Genomic DNA, 27925 nt, shown 5'->3' with positions numbered 1-27925 from the left:
AAGCCTAAATTATGTAGAGTGTACAAACATTTTCAAGGTTTTCACTATCCTTAATTCACTGAGTAACTCCTATGGAGTAGGTCAGCATTATCCATATGACTGAAGGGAAACAGAAAAATAAATGACCTATATCATCTGGCTAGGGGCCAGAGATTATTTACTCTATCTGAGCCAGAAGCCTTCTCCTAGTTCACTGGGTGAAAACTGCATCAGAAAGACAGGATTCAACTGAATGTAGAGCAAAAAGGCAGAAGCTGTTTTGATTAGCATATCAATATCTATTTGACTTAAAGCTTAGCTACATCAAAGACATAGTTGAATTAATGGTAGCAAAAGAATCTGTCAAAGCATTTCTTTTATTTCAAATATGTTTTTTTTTATTTTGAAGAAAGGGAGGGAGAGAGGGAGGGAGGGCGAGAGGAAGAGAGGGAGAGAGAGAGCGAGAGCGAGAGAGAGAGAGAGAGAGAGAGAGAGAGAGAGAGAGAGAAACATTGTTTGGCTACCTCCTGTACACATCCCAACCAGGAATTGAACCCACAATCTGGGTATGTGCCCTGACCAGGATTCAAACCCACGACCTTTTGGTGCACAGGATGATGCTCCAACCAACTGAGCTGCATCAGGCAGGGCAAAACATTTCTTTTTTACTACTTTATGTCATGAAAAGCTTTAAAAATGTCTTAGACCCTAGTCAGTTATTCTATATTAAGGGTTGTTTCATTAAAAAGTATAATCAGGCTAGACTTGCTTAAGGCAAACTCCCTTTGATATCTGGGTCTAGAAACAAACAAAAAACCTATTGGCATCTGAGTTAATAACTGAATTGTTAATTAATGATTGTTGAAGCAAACCCTAAACTTTAACATTTGGCACACACAACAAAATGGAGATTTATCCAATGCATACTGAGGTATCTTTGAAAAATTATTTGAAGAAGCAGGACAGAGGTGATGATAGAATTTAGTGGTCATGAATCACTAGGACAAAGTGGCATTCAGCAAAAAGAAAGAAATAGTTGTCACAACTGTGGGATAAGTAGAAATGGACTATATCTTGTGTAGTATTGGATGATAGGCTCAGGAAAGCCTGGCAGTGGTGTATCCCCCACTGGCAATTATGTAGGGCTGTTTGAAGGTCAACCAAAGGGTGAATTATGGATGATCTTTACAAACACTAATCTTCCCTTCAAGTTATCAGAAGAGGGAAGAATTTTTAGAAAACAGCTCTAAGCTCTCCTTCAGATTAACATTTCACAGTTAACAACAGTTACCTCAAAAAGAGAATTATGAAGAGTAAGTAAATCCGGTTTCAGATTTACACCAGGAGTCTCTCTATAGCAACTGTGCAGGGGTAATGGTCCTGAGAAAGATTTAGTTACAAGGTATTCCATTCTCAGGGATCTGATCTGAGCAAAGTTGGCAAATGAAGGTGGTCAAGAATAAAGGGAGATGACTCAGGATGGGCTGAGTCTGGAACAACTCATTCTAACGGCCCATGGTAGGCATGACCACAGCAGGTGAGGAAAGAGTAGCATCTTCTTCTTTCCACTGAGAAGTGATGGTCTTTAGCTGAGTGTAGAATTGGATGCCCTAAAGAGAACAAAGGAAGAAAGAGAGAATTAGCATATATTTTGGGGAGATTTCATGATTCCTCTTTTAATCAACTTTTGAACGAGGTGCTGAGAAGTACTACTCACTCTCCTACTTGAGGAATAGGTACAACTAAAATCCAATATATTGTTCATAAAAATTTATCTAAAACATTTAGCATAATACCTGGCACATAGTAAACAGTCAAACCTTAGTTATCATTATGCTGATATTGGCCAATTCAACACTGTAATCTGTTAAACTTGTAGGTCATTCTGAATATCATGTGCTCCGAGGTCTTGAGGCATAGCTCAAATCCTGCCTCTACTCCTTGTTGACTGCCGTTTAACCTTCGGCCTTATCTGTGACATAATGTTCACCTCATAGCAATGTGTGAGGGGAAAATGAAATGGCATACAAATCTCTCCTTCCCATGAAGAAGAGAAAGGAGTGAAAGAATGAAATATATATTAGGCATTTCTGACAACTGTCAGTGACGAATAGCTATACTGAAGCAATAAAATCCACAATATCTTACAAATCTAAAGTAAAATGTCTGGTGTACACATTCATTTCTAAATAATCTATAACATGTAAGTCAAAAAAAGTTCAGCATATTTAAGTCTTTATAATCTACATGGTTTATTTTATAATAGGCTTGAGCAAAAGAGAATAGACTATACCAGTGATGGCGAACCTATGACACACGTGTCAGAGGTGACACGCGAACTCATTGTTTTGGTTGATTTTTCTTTGTTAAATGGCATTTAAATATATAAAATAAATATCAAAAATATAAGTCTTTGTTTTCCTATGGTTGCAAATATCAAAAAATTTCTATATGTGACACGGCACCAGAGTTAAGTTAGGGTTTTTCAAAATGCTGACATGCCGAGCTCAAAAGGTTCGCCATCACTGGACTATACAGATCTAACACCAAATTACTAGAAAGCTAAAAAGATATTGTTTGGAAAAAACCAGTAGTTTGATTGAAATACTCTTCTAGAATTACTTGACATTCTGGGCCATGTTAATATATTGAAAACAACTTTAGAGATTATTATATACTTTCAATATAAGATACAACTAAAGTTTACATTTCATTATGTAAGAACTAGAGGCCCAGTGCACAAATTCATGCACATGGAAAGGAAATTAATTAGAAGAAATATTTTAGAGGCCAGACAGCGACCGTGGGAGGTTGGCTCCAGTCCCAGTTGGCCCGACCACAGCAGCAAGCTAACCTACTGATCAGAGTGTCTGCCCCCTGATGGTCAGTGCATGTCATAGCAACTGATCAAACGGTCGACCAAATAAATGGTCGACCAAGTCGGACACTTAACATATTAGGCTTTTATATGTATATATATATAAAAAAAGAGAAGTATGAAGAGTAAGTATGAAGAGTATATATAGACTAGAGGCCCAGTGCACAAATTTGTGCACTGGTGGGGTCCAGTCGGCCCGCCCCTATGGGGGCTGATTGGGGGTGGGGCCGGCCAGGGCGAGGGGGCATGGTTGTTTCAGTGTTCTGGTCGTTCTGCCATTTGGTCGCTGGGCTTTTATTATAAAGGACTAGAGGCCTGGTGCATGAAAATTCATGCACTCAAGGAGTTCCCTCAGTCCAGCCTGCACCCTCTTGCAGTCCGGGACCCCTTTGGGGATGTCCACCTGCTGGCTTAGGCCCGCTCCCCAGGGGGATCGGGCCTAAGCCGGCAGTCAGACATCCGTCTGGCAGCCATGGAGCCCTTGAGGGATGTCCGACTGATGGCTTAGGCCTGCTCCTCCCGGGCCGCACTGCTGCTGCACTCGCAGCCATCAGCCTGACTTGTGGCTGAGCAGAGTTCCCCCTGTGAGAGCACACTGACCACCAGGGGGCAGCTCCTGCATTGAGCGTCTGCCTCTGGTGTCAGTGTGCATCATAGTGACCTATCATTCCACCATTAGGGTCAATTTGCATATTACTCTTTTATTATATTGGATTATTATATAGGATGACATTTTCATTTCTAAAATACAAATTAGCAATTTAATTACCTGAGGATTTTAGACTTCAAACTCTATCTGAGGTCAGTCTTTTCCTGTAAGAAGCCTCACTTACAGAGTAACTTATAAAGAAATTTTTGTTAATAGTATAAACTAGTTCGTTTTATAAAAGCTGTCATTTTTGTCACAAACTGTATAATAAGCCTCCAAATAATCAAATTTTTTCTTAGCCAGTTAGCCACACTGCCATATTCTGCTATGTAAGTCCACTGTTAATTTTTTATTAACATTTAAAAGAGAGACCTTTATAGAAAAAAAATGTAATTTATTACTGAATATTCCAAAATGGCTGAATTTCTGTAGGACTATAAAGAACTTCCACTAAACCATTTGTTCAACATATGTTTGGGCACCTGCTCTGTGCCAGGTGCTGCAGATAAGTAACTAAAGGATGATGAGGACTTCTTAGCATAGCTTAAAGATTCTTACATGACTGTCCCTGCCTACCTCTCTAGCCTCATCTCTTACCCCACTGTCTTACTCATTCACTCCCTGTGCTCCAGACCATTTCTGCTGTTTGAATATGCCATGACTGTTCCTGCCTTAGGAAGTATGCACCTCCTGAAGAATGTGATAACAGTGGTAACTTAATCCTCATAACCTCATGAAATATAGGTATTGTTGTTATTTTCATTTTACAGATGAAGAAATCTGAGACAAAGAAAAGGTATCTCCAAAGTCACACAGTTAATAACTGGCCAAGCTGGGGTTTGAACCCAGGCAATTTGGTTTCAGATCTGCTTTTGTTCAGTGCTGTATTTATAGTGCCTAGAATAGTGTTTGGTACAAAGAAGGTGCTCAAAGAAATTTTTTGTAAGTGAATAACCATTACAGGGAGAAATATGTGGATTGGTGGGAGCACATGAGGGCATACCCAACTGAGCACTGAGGAAAGGGCTGGTGGTAGTCAAGTGGTTTTCTAGAGGAGTCCATTCTTTAAATGGAGACATGACAGGTGATTAAGAGTTAGTCAGATGAAAATGAGGAGGCAGAGGAAAGGGCATATATAAAGGCTTGGACTTCCGCATGCTTTTTCCCTAAAACTCTGTTCTCTTTCAAATCTATTCTAGGAGACCTACTGACAAGCAGTGCTGAACAATGTATGACCTCACAGAGGCTGCTGGCAGACCCTTCCTTGCAGAATCCTTGTTCCTGAATATATAAAAGTTTCTTAGAGGAAAAGACATTTAAAAAAACTTTGTTACCTGTTTGCCATAGAAATTGGTGTCTCCCCTGAAGGAAGATCGAGAGCCAGTGAATGAGAACATTGGTAAAGGCACCGGAATGGGGACATTCACACCCACCTAAAGCAGAACAAATCCACATCAGATATTAAGAAAAGGACTCAAACAAAGGAACTCTCCATTTAGAAGCATAAATGCGTGGCATTAGAGTCAAGTTTAAATACCCACCTTCCACCCTATATCCATCTCACTGAACCTTTATTCCCGAGGAAGAAAATGGGGCATTGTGGGAGATCAGAGTGGTAGCAACTGACCACTGTTTACCATCTCCCCAGGAAACAGTAAATGGCTATAAGAATCTCCTAAAAATTATTTTCACAAACCTGTCCAACATCCACCAAGTGGGAATATTTCCTAGCGGTGGCTCCATTGGTGGTGAAGATGGCAGTTCCATTTCCATATGGGTTATCATTTACAATCTTGATGGCTTCATCCAAAGTATCTGTCTCCAGAACCACAAGAACTGGACCAAAAATCTCCTCTTTGTAACAAGTCATATTTGGCTGCCAGGAGTGATGTATCCAGAAAAGAAGTCAGTATTTTATGCTTATTTGTTAATTTAGAGCCCACTGTTTACATAGACAGCTTTCATGTTAGTAATCTTTTTTCATTTTAAAGCACTTATTTTTTTAAAAGTGCTTTCTTGCTGTGTTCCATCTTCCAAGCTACCAATCTTTATCAGTAACTTGAAATTTCTATTAATTACAATTACAATCCTTTCCTTTAAGCACTGTATTTTTAGGTCCCATGACCCATCACTAGCTTCCTTTTTTATAATTGTATAACCTGTTTATACAATTATTATGTTACTGAAAACTTACATGAAAATTCATTTTTTAAATGAATCAAATATATATTTAAAATACCACAGGAGATTTCTTTCTATTTAAAGAAACCCTGTGCTAAGTTTTCTATAACATAATCCATTCTCATTCATTCCTTTGTTTCCCAAATGAGTCTGCACATTTATATTTTGATAGCAGGTTACATTAAACATACAAAACATTCTTTACCACTGTAGCTAGTCAGCTGTGTTTGTTATTTATAAGTGGGTATTTTCCTCCATGGTTCTTTGGCAAGAGATTTCATAATTTCTACTACACTTAAATTCAACTTAATTATTCAGGATTATAGTAGGATTTGTGGGGACACATGTATTTCAAAAAAAGCCTCCTAACCTCAACATAGCCATTAATTTTAGCTGAAAAACGTGTAGAGTTTTAATAAATAAACATTTTTATTTGATAATAAAAATTATCTTCCTTTTGTCACTTTCTGGTAAAGATGCAGCTAAATTTAGAGCACAGAGTAAGTACTCAATAAATATGGGGTGGTTGATATGTTGATGGAAACACTGCAATAACTATAAGCTAGGAATAAGAAGGAATGGGAAAAAGATGGACATTAAACAAATAAGTAACAAGTATAAGATAGGGATTGGCAAAATATGGTCATTGGGCCAAATATGGCTGCCTGTTTTTATACAGCCAACAAGCTAAGAATAATTTTTGTTGTTATTGTTAATCCTCACCCAAGTATATTTTTCCATTCATTTTTAGAGGGAGTATGGAAAGGAGGGAGGGAGGGGGGGAGAGGGAGAGAGAAAGAGGAACATTGATGTGAGAGAGACACATTGATTGGTTGCCTCCTGCATGTATCTGACCGGGGCTGGGAATGGACTTGCAACCCAGGTACTTGCAGGACTGGGAATTGAACCCATGACCTTCCGGTGCTCAGGCTGATGCTCTAACCACTCAGAAACACCGGCCAGGGCTCTATATTTTTTAAATGGTTGAAAAAAAATCAATCATGGCATATAAAATTATTTGTAATTAAAGTTTCATTGTCCATAAATAAAATTTCAACAGAACACAGCTACATAATGTTAATGGTTGCTTTCATACTAATATGTCAAGAGTTGAGTAGTTGTGACAGACATTGCATATCCCTGCAAAGCCAAAAATATTTACTATCTAGCCCTTTATGAAAAGTTTATTGAATACTAGTAGCGTAGAAAGAGATCATGAGTGAGAAGGGAGATTAAATCAGACTCTAGATAAAATAACTGAATAATTCTGGCAAGAAATGAAGTCTCTAGTCATTAAATGTTCTTTATTTATAAACTAGAGGCCCAGTGCATGAAATTTGTGCAAGGGGGGGTTCTTCAGTCTGGCCTGCACCCTCTCCAATCTGGGAACCCTTGGGGGATGTCCAACTGCCTCTCCCAATCCAGGACCGATTGCCGGGAGCCGGTCCATCCTTGCTGTTTCAAGGGACCTGGCATATATGGCATACGGTTCTTAATATGTTTGCTCACCTTCTTGGCGCTGTGTTTTAACCAAGGTCACCTCTCTGAGAAAGGTTGAATCCCCAGGTAGGGATTTTCCCCTGAAGTTAGGGAGGGAATAAAACCCCTCAACTAAGTGCCAGGCGGGTAATTAATCCCTTTAACTACGAACAATCATGCTTAAACTACATAATCTTTTCTCCCTGGAATGGAGATAAGAAACGCCCTAACCTTTGTAATAGAGATTGATAGGATTGAATCAACTGGTATAAATACAGATGTAACCAGACAGAGAGACAGAACTCAGAACACAGAACTAAGGAGACAGGGCTTGGAAGACAGGACCAAGAGAGACAGAGCCTAGGCACAGAACCTACACAGAACGTTCTCTAGAGACAGAAGAACTTCGCTGGAGAGAGCATGCCGGAGGATCCTGGAGAGGGACTGGCCTCGGAGCCTAGAGACAGAGCCTAGCGGGAGAACATGGCAAGGGATCCTGGACTGAACCTGACTACAGAGATTGGCAGGAGAACCTGACTGGAACCTGGACACTGAACCTGGCTGGAGAACCTAGCGAGGGAACATGGCTACAGAACCTCGCTGGAGATCCGAAGCAGAACCTCTCTGGAGATCGAGACCAGAACTTGGCTGGAGATCCTGGCTAGGCTGCTGATCAACTGAACGCTGTCTCCGTGTCATTCCTTCATCACCGACTCCATCTACGCCGTTGGGAACCCCTGGACCTGCTGGGGTTGGACCCCAGCAACCGATGGCTCCTAACCGCTTACCTGCCTGATCACCCCTAACCGCTCACCTGCCTGATCACCCCTAACCCCTCTGCCTGCCTGCCTGATTGCCCCTAACCACCTCTGCCTGCCTAATTGCCCCCAACCACGTCTGCCTGCCTGATCACCCCCAACCACCTCTGCCTGCTTGCCTGATCGCCCCTAACTGTTCCCCTGCTGGCCTCATCACCCCCTAACCGCCTCTGCCTCACCCCGCATCCCAGACCCAGGATTCCCTCCTCTGGCCGGTTGCAGGCACCCGGGACCCAGGCCAGCTTTGCCTGGGTCAGCTGTAGCCGTAGGGGACCGTGGGTGGGTGGCTTCACCTGGGCCGCAGCTGCAGGCGCCTGGGACTGCGGGGCGGGTGGCTTGTCCCTTTCCTGGGCCGCAGCCACAGGAGCTGGCATCCGGGACCGCAGGGTGGACGGCTTGTCCCTCTCCCAGGCCGCAGCCTGGCTGGTACCCATTCCTCTCTCGTGAGCTCATTTGTGCCTGGCTGGTCCCCGTTCCTCTTGTGAGCTCATTTGTACCTGGCTGGTCCCCATTCCTCTCTTCCCAGTGTTGAGTGTCTGAGCAGTTCTGGCACAAGGGCACAAGGGTGTGAGGGAGCGATGACCATTTGCATATTAGCTCTTTATTATATAGGATTGGAGGGAAGAGATAACATAGCCTCTAAAGTGCCTTCAGCTCCCATATCTGGGAAACAAATAATCCAGAGTTGTTTACCTTGACATTTGAGATGATGGTTGGTCCAACAAAGTTGCCATTTTCATAGCCTTTGACTTTAATATTTCGACCATCAAGAAGGATGGAGGCTCCCTCCTTTGTTCCACTATCAATCAGATTACAGACTCGCTCTTTGGCCTGGGGTGTGATCAGAGGGCCAAGATCAGCTCCAGGCTGGTCTCCTATAAACAACACAGAAGTGTTTAATGCCTTCATTAACATAACTTATGACTGCCAACTAAAGATTAATCTAAACAGGTACAGTATAAAGAGAGGCAATGGTAAAAAACGATATGATTGCTCCCATTGGCCAAAGCCAATGTTAAAACCAAGAGCTTGGTTTTAACAAATGCAAAGTCTAAAGGAGCGAGGCAGATAACATATTACCTGCGTTGACTCTCAGGTTTTTGGCACGCTCCACCAGCTCTGGCAGCCACTTCTTAGCTTCTCCCACAAGGATCGCTGTTGAAAGAGCCATGCAGCGCTGACCAGCAGCTCCAAATGCTGCCCCAACCAACTGGTTCAGTGTATTTTCCTTATTGGCATCTGGCATGACTACCCCATGGTTCTTGGCTCCCTAAGGAAATATAGAAAGCACATGAATCTTCCTTGAGAAAATAAAATTATGCTAAAAATTAGGCAAATAATATGAAATTTCAAATGAACATTTAAGGTAAGGACTAGAGAATTTATCCTTTGCTGCTTTGAGGATAGACTGATTATTTTGATACTGCTAAAGTCCTGGTAACATTGAGCAAGTCTCCAGATTACTTTCCCCCTTCTCAGTTGATAAGCTGATACATGTTTATTTAGATTAAAAAAAAAAAAAAAGAACCCCAATCATCACATTTAAGTCAAACTGATAGGCTAACACTGCATCCAGGACCAATGAGAACTACTTTCTCTTTCCTGTTAGATAGGAAAGAATTTGTTGTCTGCTGGGGTTTCCAGTTACATGAATAGCAGTGTAAACAACTGCCAGTAATAATGCCAGTAGCCAGATGAAACAAAATAGGAGGTAGCCTCTCCTGATAAACAAGTTCTGGAAAGAGGTTCCCCAGACTGGCTTGCTTCTAGATACACATCCTCATGAACTTCTATGAAGGATAACATCTGGTCATTTCCACACAGATGTTTTCAGATACAACTATAATTGACTACATGGATAAATACCATGCCAGCTACTTAATTTTATCCCATTACACATGGTATACTGTGAATTGGGAGGAACTTAAGTCAAACTGGCCAAAATACACTCAGCCATGAAAAGAAAGAAGTCGGCATATCATGAAGTTTCCAAACCTGTGCTCGGGTGGCTATCCTTTATGCAACGTTAGTCAAAGAGTAAGAAAGTAGCAATTGGACTTTATATTTAGTATCAAAGAATTGCCAACTATTTGACAAGGAACTAGTAAGAGAACAGCAAAACTATGCAATCTAGTAAACCACACATCTCATATAGGGATATGGGGCTCTTCTCAGTGCCTTAGTCTGAACTCTTAGGGAAGAAGATATTTTGACAGCAGTTAGGATAGCCTTAAAAGAAGGAAAAGGTTAAAGGGCTAGAAAAACATGGTATGAAGGAAGAAACAGGGCCAGAACCAGAATTCAGCTGTTACTGCTAAAGCTCAAAGAATATGAATAACATTCTCAGGGAAAAATGTGCCCCTTGGCACCCAAATTTGTTGTATAAGATAAAAGGTAGTTAAAGTTGCTCAGCCAGTGTGGCTCAGTGTGGTTGAGCATCAACCTATGAACCAGGAGGTTAGGGTTTGATTTCCGGTCAGGGCACATGCCCGGGTTGCAGGCTCAATCTCCAGTGAGGGGTGTGCAGGAGGCAGCCGATCTATGATTCTCTCTCATCACTGATGCTTCTATCTCTCTCTCCATCTCCCTTCCTCTCTGAAATCAATACCTAATCACAATATTCATCATTAAAGGAGAGCTATTCAGGATGAAATGGGAATAAGGAAACATTGGCGTTAGAGTGGGAGGAGAGGCCCCTCTGCTGCAGGGCTGTTTCTAGGTAATTTTAATACATATAATAAAGTTTGAGAGAAAAAAGGAATAAGAAGTCACCATGTTGGCTTGAACTCTCTTGCCATGTCTTGACCCTCTCTCGAAGATGTATTCTCCTGCCTGGTTGGATCCCACAAAGCTGATTGCTTTGATATCCGGATGATCACAAATGAAGTTCACAGCTGTAAGAAGAAAATAAATGATCACCATAAAGGAACAAATGGCTATGGGTTTCTCAACATAACAAATTTCCCCTTTCCCCACTGCTATGAGGGAGAAATTTTCATACTTTTGTGTTTCAATGCTGGATTCCTATTTTGAAGTTCTCTCTTTCTTTGTCCTCTTAATTCTTTAAACTATAAAGTCTATTTAGCATCTTCCCTTTCATTATTTTTCTCATTTGCTATTCCAGAACTTCCACTTTTAACTCTGAAACTTACAACTCCTATTTTTCTTGAAAATAACAGCCCTTCAGAGCATTTGAGATCGTGCTTCCTGGCACTGTCCTCAGTTTGGGCTCAAACACACTCTTATAAAATTCTCCAAAATAACAGCTCTTCAATACTCAACACTTCTGTTCTTTAAGAATATGATATTTCTTCAACTGTCACTACATACCAGAACTCTCAGATACTGCTGTGCCCTTATGTGAGAGACAATATAGCATAGTACACTCATGTGCTGCTTAACCATGGGGACAACATTCTGAGAAATTCATCATTAGGCAATTTTGTCATTGCGCAAACATCATAGAGTGCACTTACACAAACCTAGATGGTATAACCTGTGGTTCATAGGCTACAAACCTGTACAGTATGCTTCTGTATAAAAAATATGAGATTAAATTAAACACAAGAGAAAATGATGCAATCAACAGGTGCAGTAAACGTGAGATGTATAAGGCTGCTGCCAGCATAATACGACATACTATTTTACAGCAAACTTCTTTTTTAAGTAGAAAGAGTACACTCTAAAATACCAGAGAATAGCATAGTAAGTACACAAATCAGTTATATAGTCATTTATTATCATTATTAAGTAGTATGTATTATACATCATTGCATATGCTATACTTTTCTATACCAGCATCACCACAAACGTGTGAGTAATGCATTGCACTACAATGTTACCATGACTACAATGTCACTAGGTGATAAGAATTTTTCAACTCTATTATAAGCTTTTTGGACCACTGTTGTATATGCAGTCTGTTGTTGACCAAAACATCGTTATGTGCCACATGACTATATTTAAAAGTAAAAACCAGGTTCAGCCTTCCTGGATATATACATCTTGGCTCTGAAAGGTTTTAGCAGTGTGACTTTGGGCAAATTACTTAATTTCATTATGCTTCAATTTTCTTATCTGTAAAATTGAAAAATAGCATCTATCTAAATGGGTTCTTATAAAGATTAAATGAAATAATATATGTAAGATACAAGAAACAGTGCCTGAAACACAGAAGCAATTTTTAAGTAGTAGCTATTATTATATGAATTAGGAGGCTTTTAGTCTCTCTGAGGTCCATAAAGTGAGTCTCTGAATTAAAAATCCTCATAAATTATCTCAATATTAAAGTGAAAACTTTTTCTTTAATTTTATCTGTGTCATGCCCTGATCCATATTTCTTTGTCCCAATGTATTTCGTAGGGCAAGAAGCACTGCTACTCCCTAGTTAGTTACCTTAGCACACAGACAGCAAAACAGTTAACAAATATTACCTTCAAACATGGAGGTAACTTAGTAAATCCCTTCATCCCTAGGTTCCTCATTCTAGAACACCCATCACCACTCATCACCTTGATATTTGGGAAGCCAGATTAAGTGCCATGTACTGAAAGGCAGTTACCTTCATGTTGTCCATGGATGATGTTCAGTGTTCCATCAGGGGCACCAGAGTCCTGAAGCAACTTAGCAAGAAGCATAGTTGCTCCAGGGACTCGCTCTGATGGTTTCATTAGGAAGGTATTTCCACACACCATGGCCATGGGAAACATCCAAAGGGGGATCATGGCAGGAAAATTGAATGGAGCAATGCCTGCACACACCCCCAGAGGCAGACGGTAGGAATAAAGGTCCATGTCTTTGGTGATGGATGGCATGGTCTCTCCCAGCAGGAGGGATGTCACACTGCAGGCATGCTCAACCACCTCTGCAACAGAGAAGAAGCAGTCAGGCCAGCAGCTGCCCACAGGGTACACTACCTGCCTTGGTCATGCTCCAATAAGCCCTGAGGGCAGGGAGTGGCTCAGGCCAAGGACAGAGGGAAGAAACACTGACTTGACCTTCCATGAGAGAAGGGCTTGTGCAAAATGAGATTCTCTAAATGGGAAAAAGACAGTGAAATGTACATACCTACTGGAAGATCAGTTGAGTAAAACAAAAAATGAAGTAAACCAATTTCATAGATTGCTGAGAAGTATTGGTATTTTCCACAAGTATTAAAAAAGATATCATGGGATAACAAAATCAACATAAAGGAAGAAGCAATCCCTCATTAAGGGATCTTTGTCTCCCACTTTCTTTTGCTCCTTTTCCAAATGTCCCTGAAGCTCCCCAGGAGGGACACCCAGCTTACGAAGGCCTCGAAACACATCTCCTTCAGCATCCGCTAGGGTCTTCCCTTGTTCCAGAGTGATTAACCTGGCAATTTCTTTCTAGAGAGAAAACACACAAATAGAAACCAATACAAGGGTGTGTCTCCTTTTAGTTCTCAGGCAGCAAAGGAAGGATGAAACTGGGGAGAAGTAATATAAGAAAGAGAACCATGATCTACATCTCTCTGGACTGAACAGTGAGGGAGTGCAGCTAAAAGGGCCTCTGTGGGTGTGACAAGTCTCCTATAGACAACAGTTTGGAAAATGGTGTCATTCAGATTTCTTACCAAGTTTTCTTTAATAAGTTGTTGATAGCGAAGCAGAACCTGCTGACGGCTTAATACTGAAGTGTCTGCCCATGCGGGAAAAGAGCGTTTGCAGGAGGCAACAGCTGCATCCATTTCAGCCTTGGTGGCCTGAGGGACCCGACCAATGACCTCATTGGTGGCCTGATGGGAAAAAGCAGCACATCATCCTTTGCCCTGGCCTCGCCTTCTCCATTTTTCATGGCTACAAAGGCAACACTATGTGCTTCACGATAGACACCTAGGTCCCCACTTTCCCACCATGTTCCCAGAATTCTAGGCTAGTCAGTTTAAGCAGCTTTGCTTACTGGGTTGTGGATGTCGATCCATTTGTCACTTTTGGATTCAACAAATTTCCCATCAATGAAGAGTTTTACAGTTGGCTGGAAAAAACAACAATAACACACACACACACACACACACACACACAATACTGTATTAGTTAATTGTTTTACTTTTCTCTCTCACTATCACAAAAAGGAAGGAATTTGGCTTGATAAGGAATCTACTGCTCTTTAGAAATGTTGTCACTCCCAAAGCGATACACAATAGACTTGTTTATAGTGTTTGTTAAGATGTGGCAGAGTCTCTGAAAACTGTGATCTCTCTGAAAATAGGAAATTCCCAGCTAATCACACAGTGGAACTTCATGAGTAAACACATGTCACTGTAAAGCTTACACTAAAAAAGCAGCAGATTGTGTGTTAACAAAGATTAGCTCTATTGTGACTTCTTGGTCCATCTGATGTTCTGTTACATTAGCATGATAATGTCTTACCTTTATGATCAAAATATATGTCTATTTTTAATCCTCACCCAAGGATATTTTTCCATTGATCTTTTAGAGAGAGTGGAAGAGGGGAAGACTGAGAGAAACATTGGTGTAAGAAAAACACATCGATTGGCTGCCTCCTGCATGATCCCTGACCAGGGCTGGGAGGTGCCTCTACTGGGGAGGAGCCTGCAACCAAGGTAAGTACCCTTGACTGGAATCGAACCCGGGACCTATTGGTCCGCAGGCCAACCTCTATCCACTGAGCCAAACAGGCTAGGGCTATGATCAAAATATTTTTAAAATGTTTTTATCTGTGATTTTTTTTTCTGAGAAGCTTACTTTTGTTAAATTTTCCAAAGGGTCTGTGGACCAAAAAAGGTGAAGGGTGACTGTGCTACAGTGAGTGCATGCTTTGTAGAAAGGATTTTGAGCACCAGTCCTATTTATTAGATTTTAGGTACTACATATGGCTGACAGACACAAGGTCTGTAAAAACAACTCTAAAGGTTATCAAGAAGTACAAATCACCTGGCAGGATCAACTAAATATCTAGAAGCCATGAAAATGTTTGTAACTTTTAACACAGTTATCTTATTTCAGAAGAGAAATAATCTAAAAGAAGTAAAAAACAAACAAAAACAAACTATAAATAAATGTTTGTAAAACAATATTGAAAAACTGAAGCAATCTAAATGTCATATGGGGAAAATATGAGTTAATTCAGGTTATGTATACTTAATGGAATATAATGCAGCCATTAAAATCCTAACATAATGGACATATTAAATAAGAAAACCCAGAAGAAAGTTTCACATACACTCTGATCACAGTTACATAAAGAAGATAAATTTTGAGGAATATCCAAAAATTATACTGGATTCCTTCTCAGAAGTCAACTTTTCATGCCAAATAAACTCACCACTGAAGAAGAGAAGGAGGAGGATGCTGAATACCAAGTGGAGTTCACCTTGGAAGAAACCTGTGAGGTAAAAGAATGATTATTTTTATAAATGAGAGCAGAAAATTATTAAAAATGTAGTGAATGGCTACTATATGCTTAATATTATACTAGTTATTGTGGATATATGAAAAAGGACTTGATGTTTGTTGTTCTCAAGGGTCATATAATCTTTGAAAAGACATGAGACTGAGATACAGCAAATTGAGAAAATAAGAAACTATAATGACAGTATCCTGAATTTCTGGACAGTCCTGATTAAAAAAAATAATTTTTGCCCAGCCAGGTTGCTCAGTTGGTTGAGCATTGTCCCTGGGCACATACTTAGTGGCGAGTTCAATCCCTGGTGGTGGTGCCTATGGCAGGCAACCAATTGATGTTTCTCTTGCACATCGATGTCTGTCTCTCTTTCTCTCTATTTCCCTTTCTCTCTCTAATATCAATTAAAAATTGATATTTTTCTTTCACTAGTCCATATTTTCCTAATTTTTGGCCTGGAAAATGTAGTCACCATAAATCTAACAGTATGAAAACACTTAGCATGGTATCCAACACAATAGGTGTTGAATGTAAGACAGTATATAACCAAGTATCAAATATAAGTATAATATGCCCATACAAATACTTAAACACAAATGTTCAGAGCAGCTTTATTTATAACAGCCCAAAACTTAGAAATATACCAAACGTCTACCATTAGATGGGTGAATAGAGGAACTGATGTGGTATATCCATACATTGGACTACGACCCAGCAATAAAAATGAATGAAACAACCTGAATAATTATAGTAATTATATTGAGTAAAAGAAGCCATACATAAAAAGAGTACATACTGGATAACTCATTTATATAAAACTAGAAAATTCAAACTAATCTGTAGTGTCAGAAAGCACATCAGTGGTTACCTAAAGATGATGTGGGAGGTGGACAGCAGAGGGTAGAGGGTAACTTTTGGGGATATGGATATAATCATTATCTTGATTGTGATGTTTTCATAGGTGTATACAAATATTAAAACTTATCAAATTGTACATTTTAAATATATACAGTTTCTGTCAACTTCATTTCAATAAAGCTCATTTTAAAAATGCCACATGTACCTTACAGATTATGATTAGAATACTGGAGGGGGGTCAGTTACAGTAACTCTCTAAATCAAGCATGTCAAACTTGCGGCCTGTGGGCCACATGCAGCCCACAATGAATATTTTTGCAGCCCAGCCAATGTAATGGTATGTAAGAAACATTTTAATAAAATTTCATAACTTAATTTTTATAATATCCTGTTATACATAACTAGAGGCCCGGTGCACGGATTCATGCACATTGAAAGTAAATTAATTAGAAGGTGGCCGGCTAGGCGAGATGGGCTGGACATGCTCTGGAGCCAACCTCCCATGGTCCCACCTCAGCCAGCTGCACCTGGGACAGTGCTGGGGCTTGAAGGGCGTCTGTGGAGTGAGTGGGGTCCCTCTGGCAGGTGGGGTCCCTCCAGCAGGTGGGGTCCCTTGGCCTGGCCTGCGGGGATTGGGCCAAAACAAGCAGTCTGACATCCCCTGAGGAGTCCTGAAGAGAGGCCACTTTGCAAAGTTGCTGTTGCTTGGCAGCTCCTGCATTAAGTGTCTGCCCTGTCATGTCATAGGTACTGGCCTGTCAGCTGGTCACTTAGCCTTTTATATATATAGATTATCAATAACGAACTATAACATTCCCTGACTGATTACTATAATTGTGTTGTGTTCATTTCCCTTATGCACCTTACGCGTAGGCACACCATTTCTCTCCACTAATACTAGCAGCGAATATTTTAGTAGCCTATTGCCACATCATTAGTCTTGGACTGACTTATTTGGTGTGTGCAACAGGAAATATTTTGGCTTTTGGAGAACAAGAAAAATACATTTATTTGTGTTATGCTTATTAATTTGTGCAGTTATTCAGTGTCTGGTAGGTTAATGTTCAAGAAAAAATATTAATTTTTATTAAAATGTTCTATTATTTTATGTTAACAATTAGTCATTTATATCAGCCCTTTGTATTGAGCATGTCTCTATCGAAATAAACCTACATTTCTATGAAAATTGAAGCTTTTGTTTTTTGGCGGCCCACATAAACTTAAACCTTGTTTATTTGGTCCATGTTAGCCTTTGAGTTTGACATGCTTGCTCTAAATAAACAGTTTGTATATGTATATGTTATGGAAGTTGATTTAATAAATATTAAAGTCTAATCAAAGTGAGCAATATGAAATACCTTGGACTGGAATATATTAACCTATTATCTTGTCTGAATAGAGAAAACATTAACCAAAGGTTTAGCGCTGCATGAAGTGCAAGAATTTGTGCATCTGTAGCACTGTCCAGGAGAAAGGGTCCTTTGGACCAGCAGACAAACCTTCTAAATGCCTATTCTGCTTCTTCCTCCATTCCTCACAAAAGTTATCTCAAACCACCAACACTGTCCTGGAGCCCACCATGTCTTATTTATAGCCATGTCCCCAATACCAATGTGGTACATAGTAGGTGTTCAATAAATATCTATTGAACAAAAGAAAGGTGCATTGGGCTGGACTCCCTCCACCTCAGATTAGTTTAGGTGTTCCTCTTGTTGTACTTCCATAGCAGCCAATATTTCCCCTATCAGGTTTATTTGTCTCTGTTGTAATTGCCTAAGTACTTGTTACCCAAAAGATTGTAAGTTCCATTAGGATAGGCTTGTTCACCTGCTTTAAAAATATTTGTATTGCCCTAATCGGCTTGGCTCAGTGGATAGAACGTCAATTTGCTGTACTGCAGGGTCCTGGGTTCGATTCCGGTCAAAGCACGTACTGGTTGCTTTACAGAGTTATTGTGATCAAAACTGTACAGATATGAAAAATGGTTGGTGTTTAATAACTGTCATTATTATTTTATTATTATAAATACTTACTTGTTCTCACTCCTTGCTATTTAAAAACTTATCAATTCTCTTAAAACTTCCAACCCTGCTACTTCCTCTCTTACTCTCAGGAGCTGACTTTGCTTTCCTAAATTTCAGAGGAAACAGACACCATGAGATGAGAATTTCCTACTAGCAAATCTATAAAATTGACCTGCAATTATACCCATCTTTTTTCCTTCCTCCCTCTTATAACGGAGAAAGTAGCTAGCAAGCTCTGTGAGAACAAAGTGACTGGGAGACAGAGGTGCACAATCAATATCTGTGGACTGACTGAAATGGGGTCTGTCCTCCAGTCTAAGGCTAATCCATGCACCAACCTTTCCTGCTGCCTCTTTTTAAAAATTTCTTTCTTTAAAAAACAAATATTTGTATTTCCCTAGCTGGTTTGGCTCAGTAGACAGAGCGTCAGCCTGCAGACTGAAGGATCCTGGGTTTGATTCCAGTCAAGGGCACGTACCGGTTGCAGGCTTGATACCCGGCCCTAGTTGGGGTGCATGTGGAAGGCAACCAATCAATGTGTCTCTCTCACATCAATGTTTCTCTCTGTCTCTCCCTCCCGCTCCTTTCCACTCTCTCTAAAAACAAATGGAAAAATATCCTTGGGTGAGGATTACCAACAACAAAACAAAAAAATATATTTTTATGGATTTTTCAAGAGAGAGGAAGAGAGAGGGAGAGAAAAACATTGATGTGAGATTGAAACATTGATCAGCAGCCTCCTGCTCGCTCCCTAGTGGGGTTTGAACCTGAAACCCAGGCATGTGCCCTGCCAGGGAATTGAACCAGCAACCTTTTGGTGCACAGGATGACGCCCAACCAGCTGAGCCACCCGGCCCGGGCTTCTGCTGATTCTTACACTTCCATCAATTATCCTTTCTTTCCTGTATCTTATAAACCTCTCTCCATCCAATAGCAAGGGTTCTCTATACCAGCGGTCGCCAACCATTAGGACCTCACAGACCACCGGTTGGCCACCGCTGCTCTATACTAATTACCTTTATTTCCTCATTTCCCACTAACTCTTCAATCTATTCCAACCTTCATGATTGAACACCAGTCACTTCCTACATCCCATGGACTCCATCATACTTGACCTCTTAGCAAAGGTGACATGGTGTGGAGGAGAGACTATGCCATGATGTGACAGCTATGGGGCCCTGCTAACTAGATCCTGGCCAGAACAAAGATTGCTTCCCACAAATCCCCCCAGGGACTATCTAATTTACCCCTCCCCTATGCCCCAAGCATGCTGGTTCCTGGAATAGGTCATTACCCCCACCCCAATCAAGCACACAAAACATTTATCTGGGGTAGCTCATGCCCCAGTACCCCATCCATCCAGCCCTGTCCTATAGAACCCTTTAGTGCAAGCATGTCAAACTCAAAGGCTAACATGAGCCAAATAAACAAGGTTTAAGTTTATGTGGGCTGCAAAAAAACAAAAGCTTCAATTTTCATAGAAATATAGATTCATTTAGATAGAGACATGCTAAATACAAAGGGCTGATATAAATTGGTAATCGTTAACATAAAATAGAACATTTTAATAAAAATTAATATTTTTTCTTGAACATTAACCTACCAGACACTGAATAACTGCACAAATAAGCATAACGCAAATAAACCTGTTTTTCTTGTTCTCCGAAAGCAAAATATTTCCTATTGCGCACACCAAACAAGTCAGTACAAGACTAATGATGTGGCAATCAGCTGCTAAAATATTCACTGCTAATATTAGCGGAGAGAAATGGTTCACCTGCGAGTAAGGAGCATAAGGGAAAGGAATGCAACATGATTATAGTAATCTGTCATTAGCCAATGTTGTAGTTTGTTATTAATAATTATGTCTAACAGAATATTGTAAAAATAAAGTTACAAAATTTTATTAAAATGTTTTTTTACATACCACTATATTGGCTGGGCCGCAAAAATATTCATTGTGGGCTGCGAGTCTGACATGCTTACTTTAGTGCCTGCCACATGGCACAAAGGATATCCATACCATCTTCCAGTCACACAAGAGGAGCCTCAGATATAAGTTCCCTTAATAAACTTAATGTAATAAAGGAATTGTCGGCCTATCTTTGGTCTCTCAACCCTAGGAAATCCTATCTAATAAAAGAGACACATGGTAATTAGCTGTATGGCCGCTACCCTTCCCATTGGCTAATCACTGAGATATGCAAATTAACTGCCAGCCAAGATGGCGGCCAGCAGCCAGGCAGCTGACGGGAACAGGGAGGCTTGCTTGCTCCAGTGACGGAGGAAGCCAGGTTCCCCGCCTGCCTTGCCGGCCTCTCAGCTGCTCTCTAAGAAACATTGTAACAAATATAGAAGCTAAACAAAACCCCGGGCTTCAGCCAGCAGGACCGCAACATTGTTTCAAATACAGAAGGTAAACAAAGGCCAGAAACCTGCTTTCAGCAGTGGAGGCCTAAGAGCTGGAGCCTCAGAGCTAAAGCTGGCCCAGAATAAAAAAGAAAAAAAAAAAAGGAGCGGTTGGGAGCTTCAGTCACTCACCAGCCTGAAAATGGCCCTCAGCCCCTCACCCAGAATGGCCAGGCACCCCAGTGGGGACCCCCACCCTGAAGGGTGTGTGACTAGATGCAAATAGCCATCATCGCCTCATCCAGGCTGGCCAGGCACCCCAGTGGGGACCCCCACCCTGATCCAGGACACCCTTCAGGCAAACCAGCCGGCCCCCACACGTGCACCAGGCCTCTATCCTATATAGTAAAAGGGTAATATGCCTCCCAGCACCGGGATCAGCGGAGCCGTGAGGCCTCCCAGCACCGGGATCAGCGTGACAGGGGGCAGCGCCCAAACCCCCTGATCGCCCTGCGGCTGTGTGTGTGACAGGGGAAGGTGCCCAACCTCCTGATCAGCCCTGCTCTGTGCCTATAGGGGGAGCTCCCCAACCTCTGATCGCCCTGCGGCTCTGTGTGTGACAGGGTGCGGCGCCCCAAACGCCCCCCCCCCCAACGGGCCCTGCTCTGTGTGTGACGGGGTAGAGCCATAACCTCCCCATTGGCCCTGCCCTGAGTGTGACAGTGGCGGCGCCCCAACCCCCTGATTGGCCCTGCTCTGTGTGTGACAGGGTGCGGCGCCACCCCCCTACCACGGGCCCTGCTCTGTGTGTGACGGGGTAGAGCCATAACCTCCCCATTGGCCCTGCCCTGAGTGTGACAGTGGCGGCGCCCCAACCCCCTGATTGGCCCTGCTCTGTGTGTGACAGGGTGTGGCGCCCCAACTCCCCTATCAGCCCTACTCTGTGAGTGACAGGGGGGAGCTCCCCAACCCCTTGATTGACCCTGCTCTGTGTGTGACAGGGTAGGGAGCCCCAACCCCCCTGATGGGCCCTGCTCTGTGCATGATAGGGGGCGGCAGCGCCCCAACCCCCTGATTGGCCCTGCTGTGTGTGTGACAGGGGGTGGCGCCGCAACCTCCCCATCGACCCTGCCTTGAGTGTGACAGAGGGCAGTGCCCCAACCCCCCAATCGGCCCTACCCTGAGCATGACTGAGGGTGGCATCACAACCTCCCAATCTGCCCTGCTCTGTGCATGACAGGGGGCGGCACCCCAACTCCCCAATCGGCCCTGCTCTGAGCCCGACCAGAGGCTGCACCTAGGGATTGGGCCTGCCCTCTGCCACCCGGGAGCAGGCCTAAGCCAGCAGGTCGTTATCTCCTGAGGGGTCCCAGACTGCGAGAGGGCACAGGCTGGGCTGAGGGACCCCCCTCCCCCCGGAGTGCACAAATAAAAGGCTAATATGCAAATTGACTGAATGGCAAAACAACCAGTCATTATGACACACACTGGCCACCAGGGGGCAGACGCTCAACACAGGAGCTGCCCCCTGGTGGTCAGTGGCTCCCACAGGGGGAGCACCACTCAGCCAGAAGCCAGGCTCAAGACTGGCAAGTGCAGCGGTGGTGGCAGGAGCCTCTCCCGCTTCCGTGGCAGTCGGACCTCCCCTGAGGGCTCCTAGACTGCGAGAGGGCGCAGGCTGGGCTGATGGACCCCCCCCTCGAGTGCACGAATTTCGTGCACCGAGCCACTAGTTTTATATAACACAGTAATCATGCCCTCCTTCCTGAACCCCCTTTTCACTTGCCTTCTGTGATACCCGGGTATCTCTTCTTTCTCTTGGGCTATTTCTCTGCCTTTTCTAGTTCATTCTCCTCTGCCTGGCCACTTTGAATTGGGTCTTAGGCCTTCTTTTCTTCTTATTCTGCATACTCTCCTTGAGTGATTTTATCTCCTCCTGTGGCTTAAATAGTTAGATCCTGATGATGCCCAAATTTGTAGTTCCTAGCCAGAATCTTCCTCTTCAGGTAATATCCACATAACTAACTGTCTTTGCTCTATCTCTACTTGTTATTTAGGTAAAGGTTGAAAAAGTTGAATTCATCTTCTTCCCACTAACCTTTCTGCTTCCTATAGGCCACCTTGCAGTGAATGGGACTGCTCATTGTTCACCTAGTTGCCCAACCAGAAACCTGAATGTCATCCCAACTCCTCCCTTTCTCTTCACAGTGAATAAAATAAGTCCAGGCAATTTGTTCCCCCAGAAATCTTTGAATACACCCCTTTTCTTTTACCCCTCCTGCCATCACCCGTACCATCATTGTCTCTAACCTGGATTGCAATCTTAAATCTTGTGAACCTAGTTTCCATCTCATAGCCAAAGGGTCTTTCTAAAACACAAATCTGGTTAGATCATCCTTTTGTTTAAAACCCTCCAATGGCTTCCCACTGTCCTAGGGATAAAGGCTAATCTTGATGTTGCTGAGAAGACTTACATAGTATCTTTACTTCCCTAGTTTCATAGGTTCCTCTGTGCTATGTTCCTGCCATTTGGAACATAGTTGGAGCTCTCTTTGTTCTTGCACAGGCTGCTGCTTCTTGCCTGAAATTTCTTCATTCCCTTGCTTGATTCATTCCTACTTTCTTCTCTACTTAGCCATCACTTTGGATCAGTTTTGTAGGTTTGCTAGTAGGAAGTTGAGGAAGTTCTCACTTTATGGTTTCTGTTTCCTCTGAAGTAGAAGAAACAAGGTTAACTCTTGAGAGTGAGAGAAGTAGCAGACTTGGAAATTTTCTTTTTAAATGTTTTCACTGATTTTTAGAGAGAGAGGCAGGGAGAGGGAAAGAGAAATATCGATTGGTTGTCTCTGGCATGCCCCCTCCCGGGGATTGAACCTGCAACCTGGGCATGTGCCCTGACTAGGAGTGGAACCAGCAACTTTTCGATGCATAGGATGACAGCCAACCAACTGAGCCATACTGACCGGGGTGTTACTTAGAAGTTTTTCAGTCTTAATCTCAGGTCTAGGTGAAGTACCTAATTGTAGAGTTCATAATACACCTGAATTCCTTTATTTCTCATGTCGTATTATGGAATAACATCTTAATTATTAAGTGTCTCTCCCCTTAGATCACTAGATGGTCCTCATCCCCTTGCACTGTTCTGGAATAGAATAAGCACTCAGTAATATTTTGCCAAATGAAAGAATGAGTATACACCAAGCAATCGTTTGATATTAATTTTGTTTCATGTATACTCTCTTATAGGGCAGAAAATGCATGCATCAGTCAACTTGAGCATTCTAGGTTACTTAGTTTTATTTTTTTCACTTGCACAGAGCCTCCCTGCTGTGAAGAAGGCATAAAAGGCATTGCATTTGGTATAATAAAACTATCACATAGCCCTGGCTGGTTTGGCTCAGTGGATAAAGCGTTGGCCTGTGGACTGAAGGATCCCGGGTTCGATTCCGGTCAGGGGCATATGCCTGGGTTGCAGGCTCAGTCCCCAGTGAGGGGGGGGGGGCGCGAGGGGAGGTTTGGGGGGTGGGGTAGGGGACCGGGGGGCGTGCGGGAGGCAGCCAATCGATGATTCTCTCTCATCCTTGATGTTTCTGTCTCTCTCTCCCTCGTCCTTCCTCTCTGAAATCAATAAAAATATATTTAAAAAGAAAAAACAAAAACAAAAAATCTATCAAATAGTTTTTGACAGGTTATATCTATAGTTTCTTCATTTCCTAAGAAACAGTTATTAGCACTGTTGCTGAAGAAACTACCCTAAGTCCAGTCACACCAAATTTCTTGTTCTCTAAGCGTTTATTTTTGTACTTGCTTTACCAGGAACTCCCTTCTCCCCTTGGCTAAAGGCCTGCTAGTCTTGCAAGACTCAAGCCCAGAGCCAACTCCTTTTGGAAGCTTTTCCTGAATTGCACAGGTTGAGTCTGGGGCTCTTTCCATATGTTCCTGTAGTACTCTGTGCACTCCTATTATTTAGCAGTTACTGTTGCATTAAAATAGGGAAGCTTTCAGTGAGTATTTTATTTACCTCTCCTTTCCCAAAGCCTGGGGAGGGTGCCTGACACAGAAAGAGATGCCAAGACTTAAGTCCTGAATTTAGTTCCTAGTCGGGAAACCTTGGATGACTTCAGCCATAAGTGTCAGGTAACGTACTTCGTTATATTCATGAATTCTAATCTTCACAAACATTCTTTTTCAAAATTCTTAAAAACTAGAAATGGTGGAGCTGGGATAGAATCTCAGTATAATTGTGAAGCCTGTGCTTTTTTAAAAAAATCCTCACCTTAGGATATGTTTTTATTGATTTTTTAATGGAGAGACGAATGAATTGAGAAAGAGAGGGAAAAACATGGATGAGAAAGAGAAACACCAATCAGCTGCCTCTGGCATGTGCCCTGACCGGGGATTGAACCCACAACCTAGCTCTGTGCCCTGACTGGAATCAAACCCGCAACTAACTGAGCCACCCAGCTAAGGCTGTGCTTTTTATACCTCATCACTGAGGCAAATCACTGAGACTCTTTAAGACTGGTTTTCTGAATGGGAATCAGAAAATACCACAAGAAGCAGAAGTTCTAAATTTTACTAACAACCATAATAGAGATGTTATGTTGACTATGTACTTAAATAACTGAAAACATGAACTCTCTCCTTTACAGGTCAGTTTGATAGTCCTCTAAATTTTTTAAAAATCCTCACCTGAGGCTATTTTTCCATTGATTTTTGGAGTGGAAGAGAGGGAAAGACAGAGAGAAATAGCGATGTGAGAGAAACACAATGATTGGTTGCCTCTTGCATGAGCCCCAGCCAGGACCCGAGTGGGGAGGAGCCTGCAACCGAGGTACATACCCTTGACTGGAATCAACCTGGGACCCTTCTGTCCGCAGGCCAACGCTCTATCCACTGAGCCAAACTGGCTAGGGCGATAGTCCTCTAATATTCATGACTGCCAGAATCTAGGCTACTCTTCTTTTTTTAAAAAATATATTTTATTGGTTTTTTCACAGAGAGGAAGGGAGAGAGATAGAGAGTTAGAAACATCGATGAGAGAGAAACATCGATCAGCTGCCTCCTGCACACCTCCCACTGGGGATATGCCCGCAACCCAGGTACATGCCCTTGACCGGAATCGAACCTGGGACCCCTCAGTCCGCAGGCCCACGCTCTATCCACTGAGCCAAACCGGTTTCGGCTAGGCTACTCTTTATCAAAGTTTCATGTTACAGTAACTACTATTTGGCTTAAGGATTACTATTTCTGTTCTAAATTCATAAGTTTCTCCAAATGACTAAGAAAATAGTGTATTTCCAAAATAAAGTATATGGGGAGGGAGGTTCTTCACCTTGATGCAAAAGACAAAATATAGTGCCCTCTTAAGGATCTTTCTCCCTCTTTTTTTTTTAATCCTCACCCATGGATATTTTTTCCATTGATTTCTAGAGAGAGTGGAAAGGAGGGAGAAGGGGGGAAGACAGAGAAAGAGAGAGAGAGAAACAATGACAAGAGAGAGACGCATCGATTGGTTGCCTCGCGCATGTGCCCTTGACGGGGAATCGAACTTGAAACCCTTCTGTCCCAGGGCTGAGCAGCTGTTCAGGGTTAAGGCTCTCTTCTTAATGATTCATTGTGATTGAGGGGAAGGGAAGGAGGCAAAGGAAAAAAAAGGAAATTTCATTAAAAGATTTCAAGGAGAACTGGAAAACACAGGGTGGAAATTTCACTTGTCTACTACTAAAATAGGACACTAGAAAAAAAAAACCTTGGATCACAGTAAGAAATATACAAGTGACGCTATATCATCCATCTGACACACCCGTCCAATCCATTCTCCACACTTTCCCATTAAATAGCATATTTCAACATAGACCTTTGCTGACTCTGCTAAGAATCTTAAAAACGATTACGTTTCTGCAGTAGAATTCACTAAAAAGTGGTAAATACCAATATTATGTAAAAGTCCAGTAATATGAAGGAAGAAGTCCCCGGGCTGGAGGTAATGAGTAAGAGGGGCCATGCTGTCGGCAGTAAATCTCGCCTCCTCTTCTAAGTCCTTGCTCAGCCACGAACAAGAAGGGAACGGCGATGGAGAGAGCTGGAGGTCACAGGCCTCAGGCACGAGCTCCTGCAGCTCTATCACCTCCCAGGCTGGCTCCCTAGGACCCAATCCCCCGGACCCCGTGCCCATGGGCAAGGCTGAGGGTGCACCGGCCCACTAAAAACGGACTTGGGAGCAGGAACTTGGGACTTACACTTGTTTTCTCTCGCCTGTGTCAGATTTGTTTAGTCCCTGGCACGTGCTTGGGGCAAACTAGTAGCCTAGATATCTTCTTGTTTACTGCCAATACGAACACTATAACTCTGCTGAGAAGAAGTTTAACAAAGTCTCATCAAGCAAGGGGGCAGCCCGGGGCGATGGAAAAGCAAATGGCCACAGCTGGGGAAAACAGCACAGGGCTGCTTTGGGGGGAAACCTGGCGGACGCTTCCAGAAGCAGATTCAAAGTTCACCCACTGACCCTCGCCCCTCAGTGCCTCCTCCTCCCCACCCCCTGCAGCTCGGATTAGAGACAGTGAAGTAAGGGTGGGGGAAGGACACAATCTGGACGCTCCTGGCAGGTGAAAAGGCTCTAAAAAAGGTGCCCAAGAGGGGAGTTTCGGGGCAGCGAGGTGGCAGGTACAGAGGTGAAGGGGAGAGAATGTGAGAGGACCAAGGAGAGGTGAGTGCAAGCGAGCGTGGCAGCAGAAAGGGGGCAGGGCTGGAGGAGGAGAGCGGGCCAGAGCCACGCGAGGGGAGGCTCAAGAGTAAAAGGGTGGGAGGGGCAGGATCCCACGATGGTCCGGGGCTGGATCCCACGAGGACCGACCTGGAGCGCGGGGGGTGGGACAGGGCCGGACAGGTCTTGTGGGAACAGCAGGGTCGGCCAGGATGGGGTTGACTCAGAGAGTGGACGGAAACGACCCAGTTCCTAGCTTCACGACCCCTCGGCGCCACCCTCACTCGCCTGCAGGATCCGAGCCCGCACAGCCGCCGCCGCCACTACCGCCGCCATGGTTCCCGGTGCCTCTACTCCCCGTGACTCCCCAGCAGAGCTGCAGCTGCCAGACTTGGCCCTTCATCCTGCCGCGCCTCTTCATTGGTGGAGAGGACCATTTCCCCGGCCAATCACTCGCTCTAACTCCTGACTCCACCCTCATGCCCAGTTTTGGGGACAGGCGATTGGTCAGAAGTGAAAGCGCTCTCTCCCCTCTCCCACCTCAGCAAATTCTGTTGGCGGAGGTAGGGGGGACGCCCCTCACTTGGGTGCTCTCCATTCAGCACGCAGGGAAGACGC

At 43.0% G+C, this 27925-nt stretch overlaps 2 protein-coding genes and 1 long non-coding RNA gene across 8 annotated transcripts in view; 1 reads left to right on the top strand and 2 right to left on the bottom strand.

Moving 5' to 3' along the window:
* The window catches only part of BBOF1 (basal body orientation factor 1), a 47356-nt gene extending 41220 nt beyond the window's left edge, over nucleotides 1-6136 (top strand). For both annotated transcript variants that reach the window (XM_059690744.1, XM_059690725.1), the window contains one exon: nucleotides 4706-6136. In XM_059690744.1, coding sequence (XP_059546727.1) covers nucleotides 4706-4717 — 12 coding nt within the window. In that variant the 3' untranslated portion in view covers nucleotides 4718-6136. The remainder of the gene's footprint in view (nucleotides 1-4705) is intronic.
* ALDH6A1 (aldehyde dehydrogenase 6 family member A1) lies at nucleotides 412-27728 on the bottom strand. 5 transcript variants are annotated; one of them, XM_059690666.1, is made up of 12 exons: nucleotides 27596-27728; nucleotides 15293-15352; nucleotides 13907-13981; nucleotides 13581-13742; nucleotides 13275-13353; nucleotides 12546-12848; nucleotides 10757-10878; nucleotides 9065-9254; nucleotides 8678-8859; nucleotides 5203-5382; nucleotides 4841-4939; nucleotides 412-1589 (listed from the first exon to the last, which is right to left on the bottom strand). In XM_059690666.1, exons 1-12 carry the CDS (start codon nucleotides 27641-27643, stop codon nucleotides 1485-1487), a joined length of 1605 nt encoding a protein of 534 aa, XP_059546649.1. In that variant the 5' UTR covers nucleotides 27644-27728; the 3' UTR covers nucleotides 412-1484. The 5 variants fall into 5 exon arrangements, with proteins under 5 accessions (XP_059546649.1, XP_059546657.1, XP_059546686.1 ...); XM_059690674.1 differs by having other exon boundaries at nucleotides 15296-15352; XM_059690703.1 differs by lacking the exon at nucleotides 27596-27728 and adding an exon at nucleotides 23076-23312.
* Nucleotides 25583-27587, bottom strand: LOC132231557 (uncharacterized). The gene is made up of 2 exons (XR_009452077.1): nucleotides 27458-27587; nucleotides 25583-26952 (listed from the first exon to the last, which is right to left on the bottom strand). It is a non-coding gene; the product is annotated as an uncharacterized LOC132231557 (long non-coding RNA).
* Nucleotides 27729-27925: the final 197 nt, after the last annotated feature.

This window comes from Myotis daubentonii, chromosome 1, assembly GCF_963259705.1.
Source record: "Myotis daubentonii chromosome 1, mMyoDau2.1, whole genome shotgun sequence".
In the NCBI taxonomy this organism is placed as follows: domain Eukaryota; kingdom Metazoa; phylum Chordata; class Mammalia; order Chiroptera; family Vespertilionidae; genus Myotis; species Myotis daubentonii.
The sequence above is the reverse complement of the archived record's forward strand: the minus strand, read 5'-3'. Positions and strand labels throughout refer to the sequence as shown.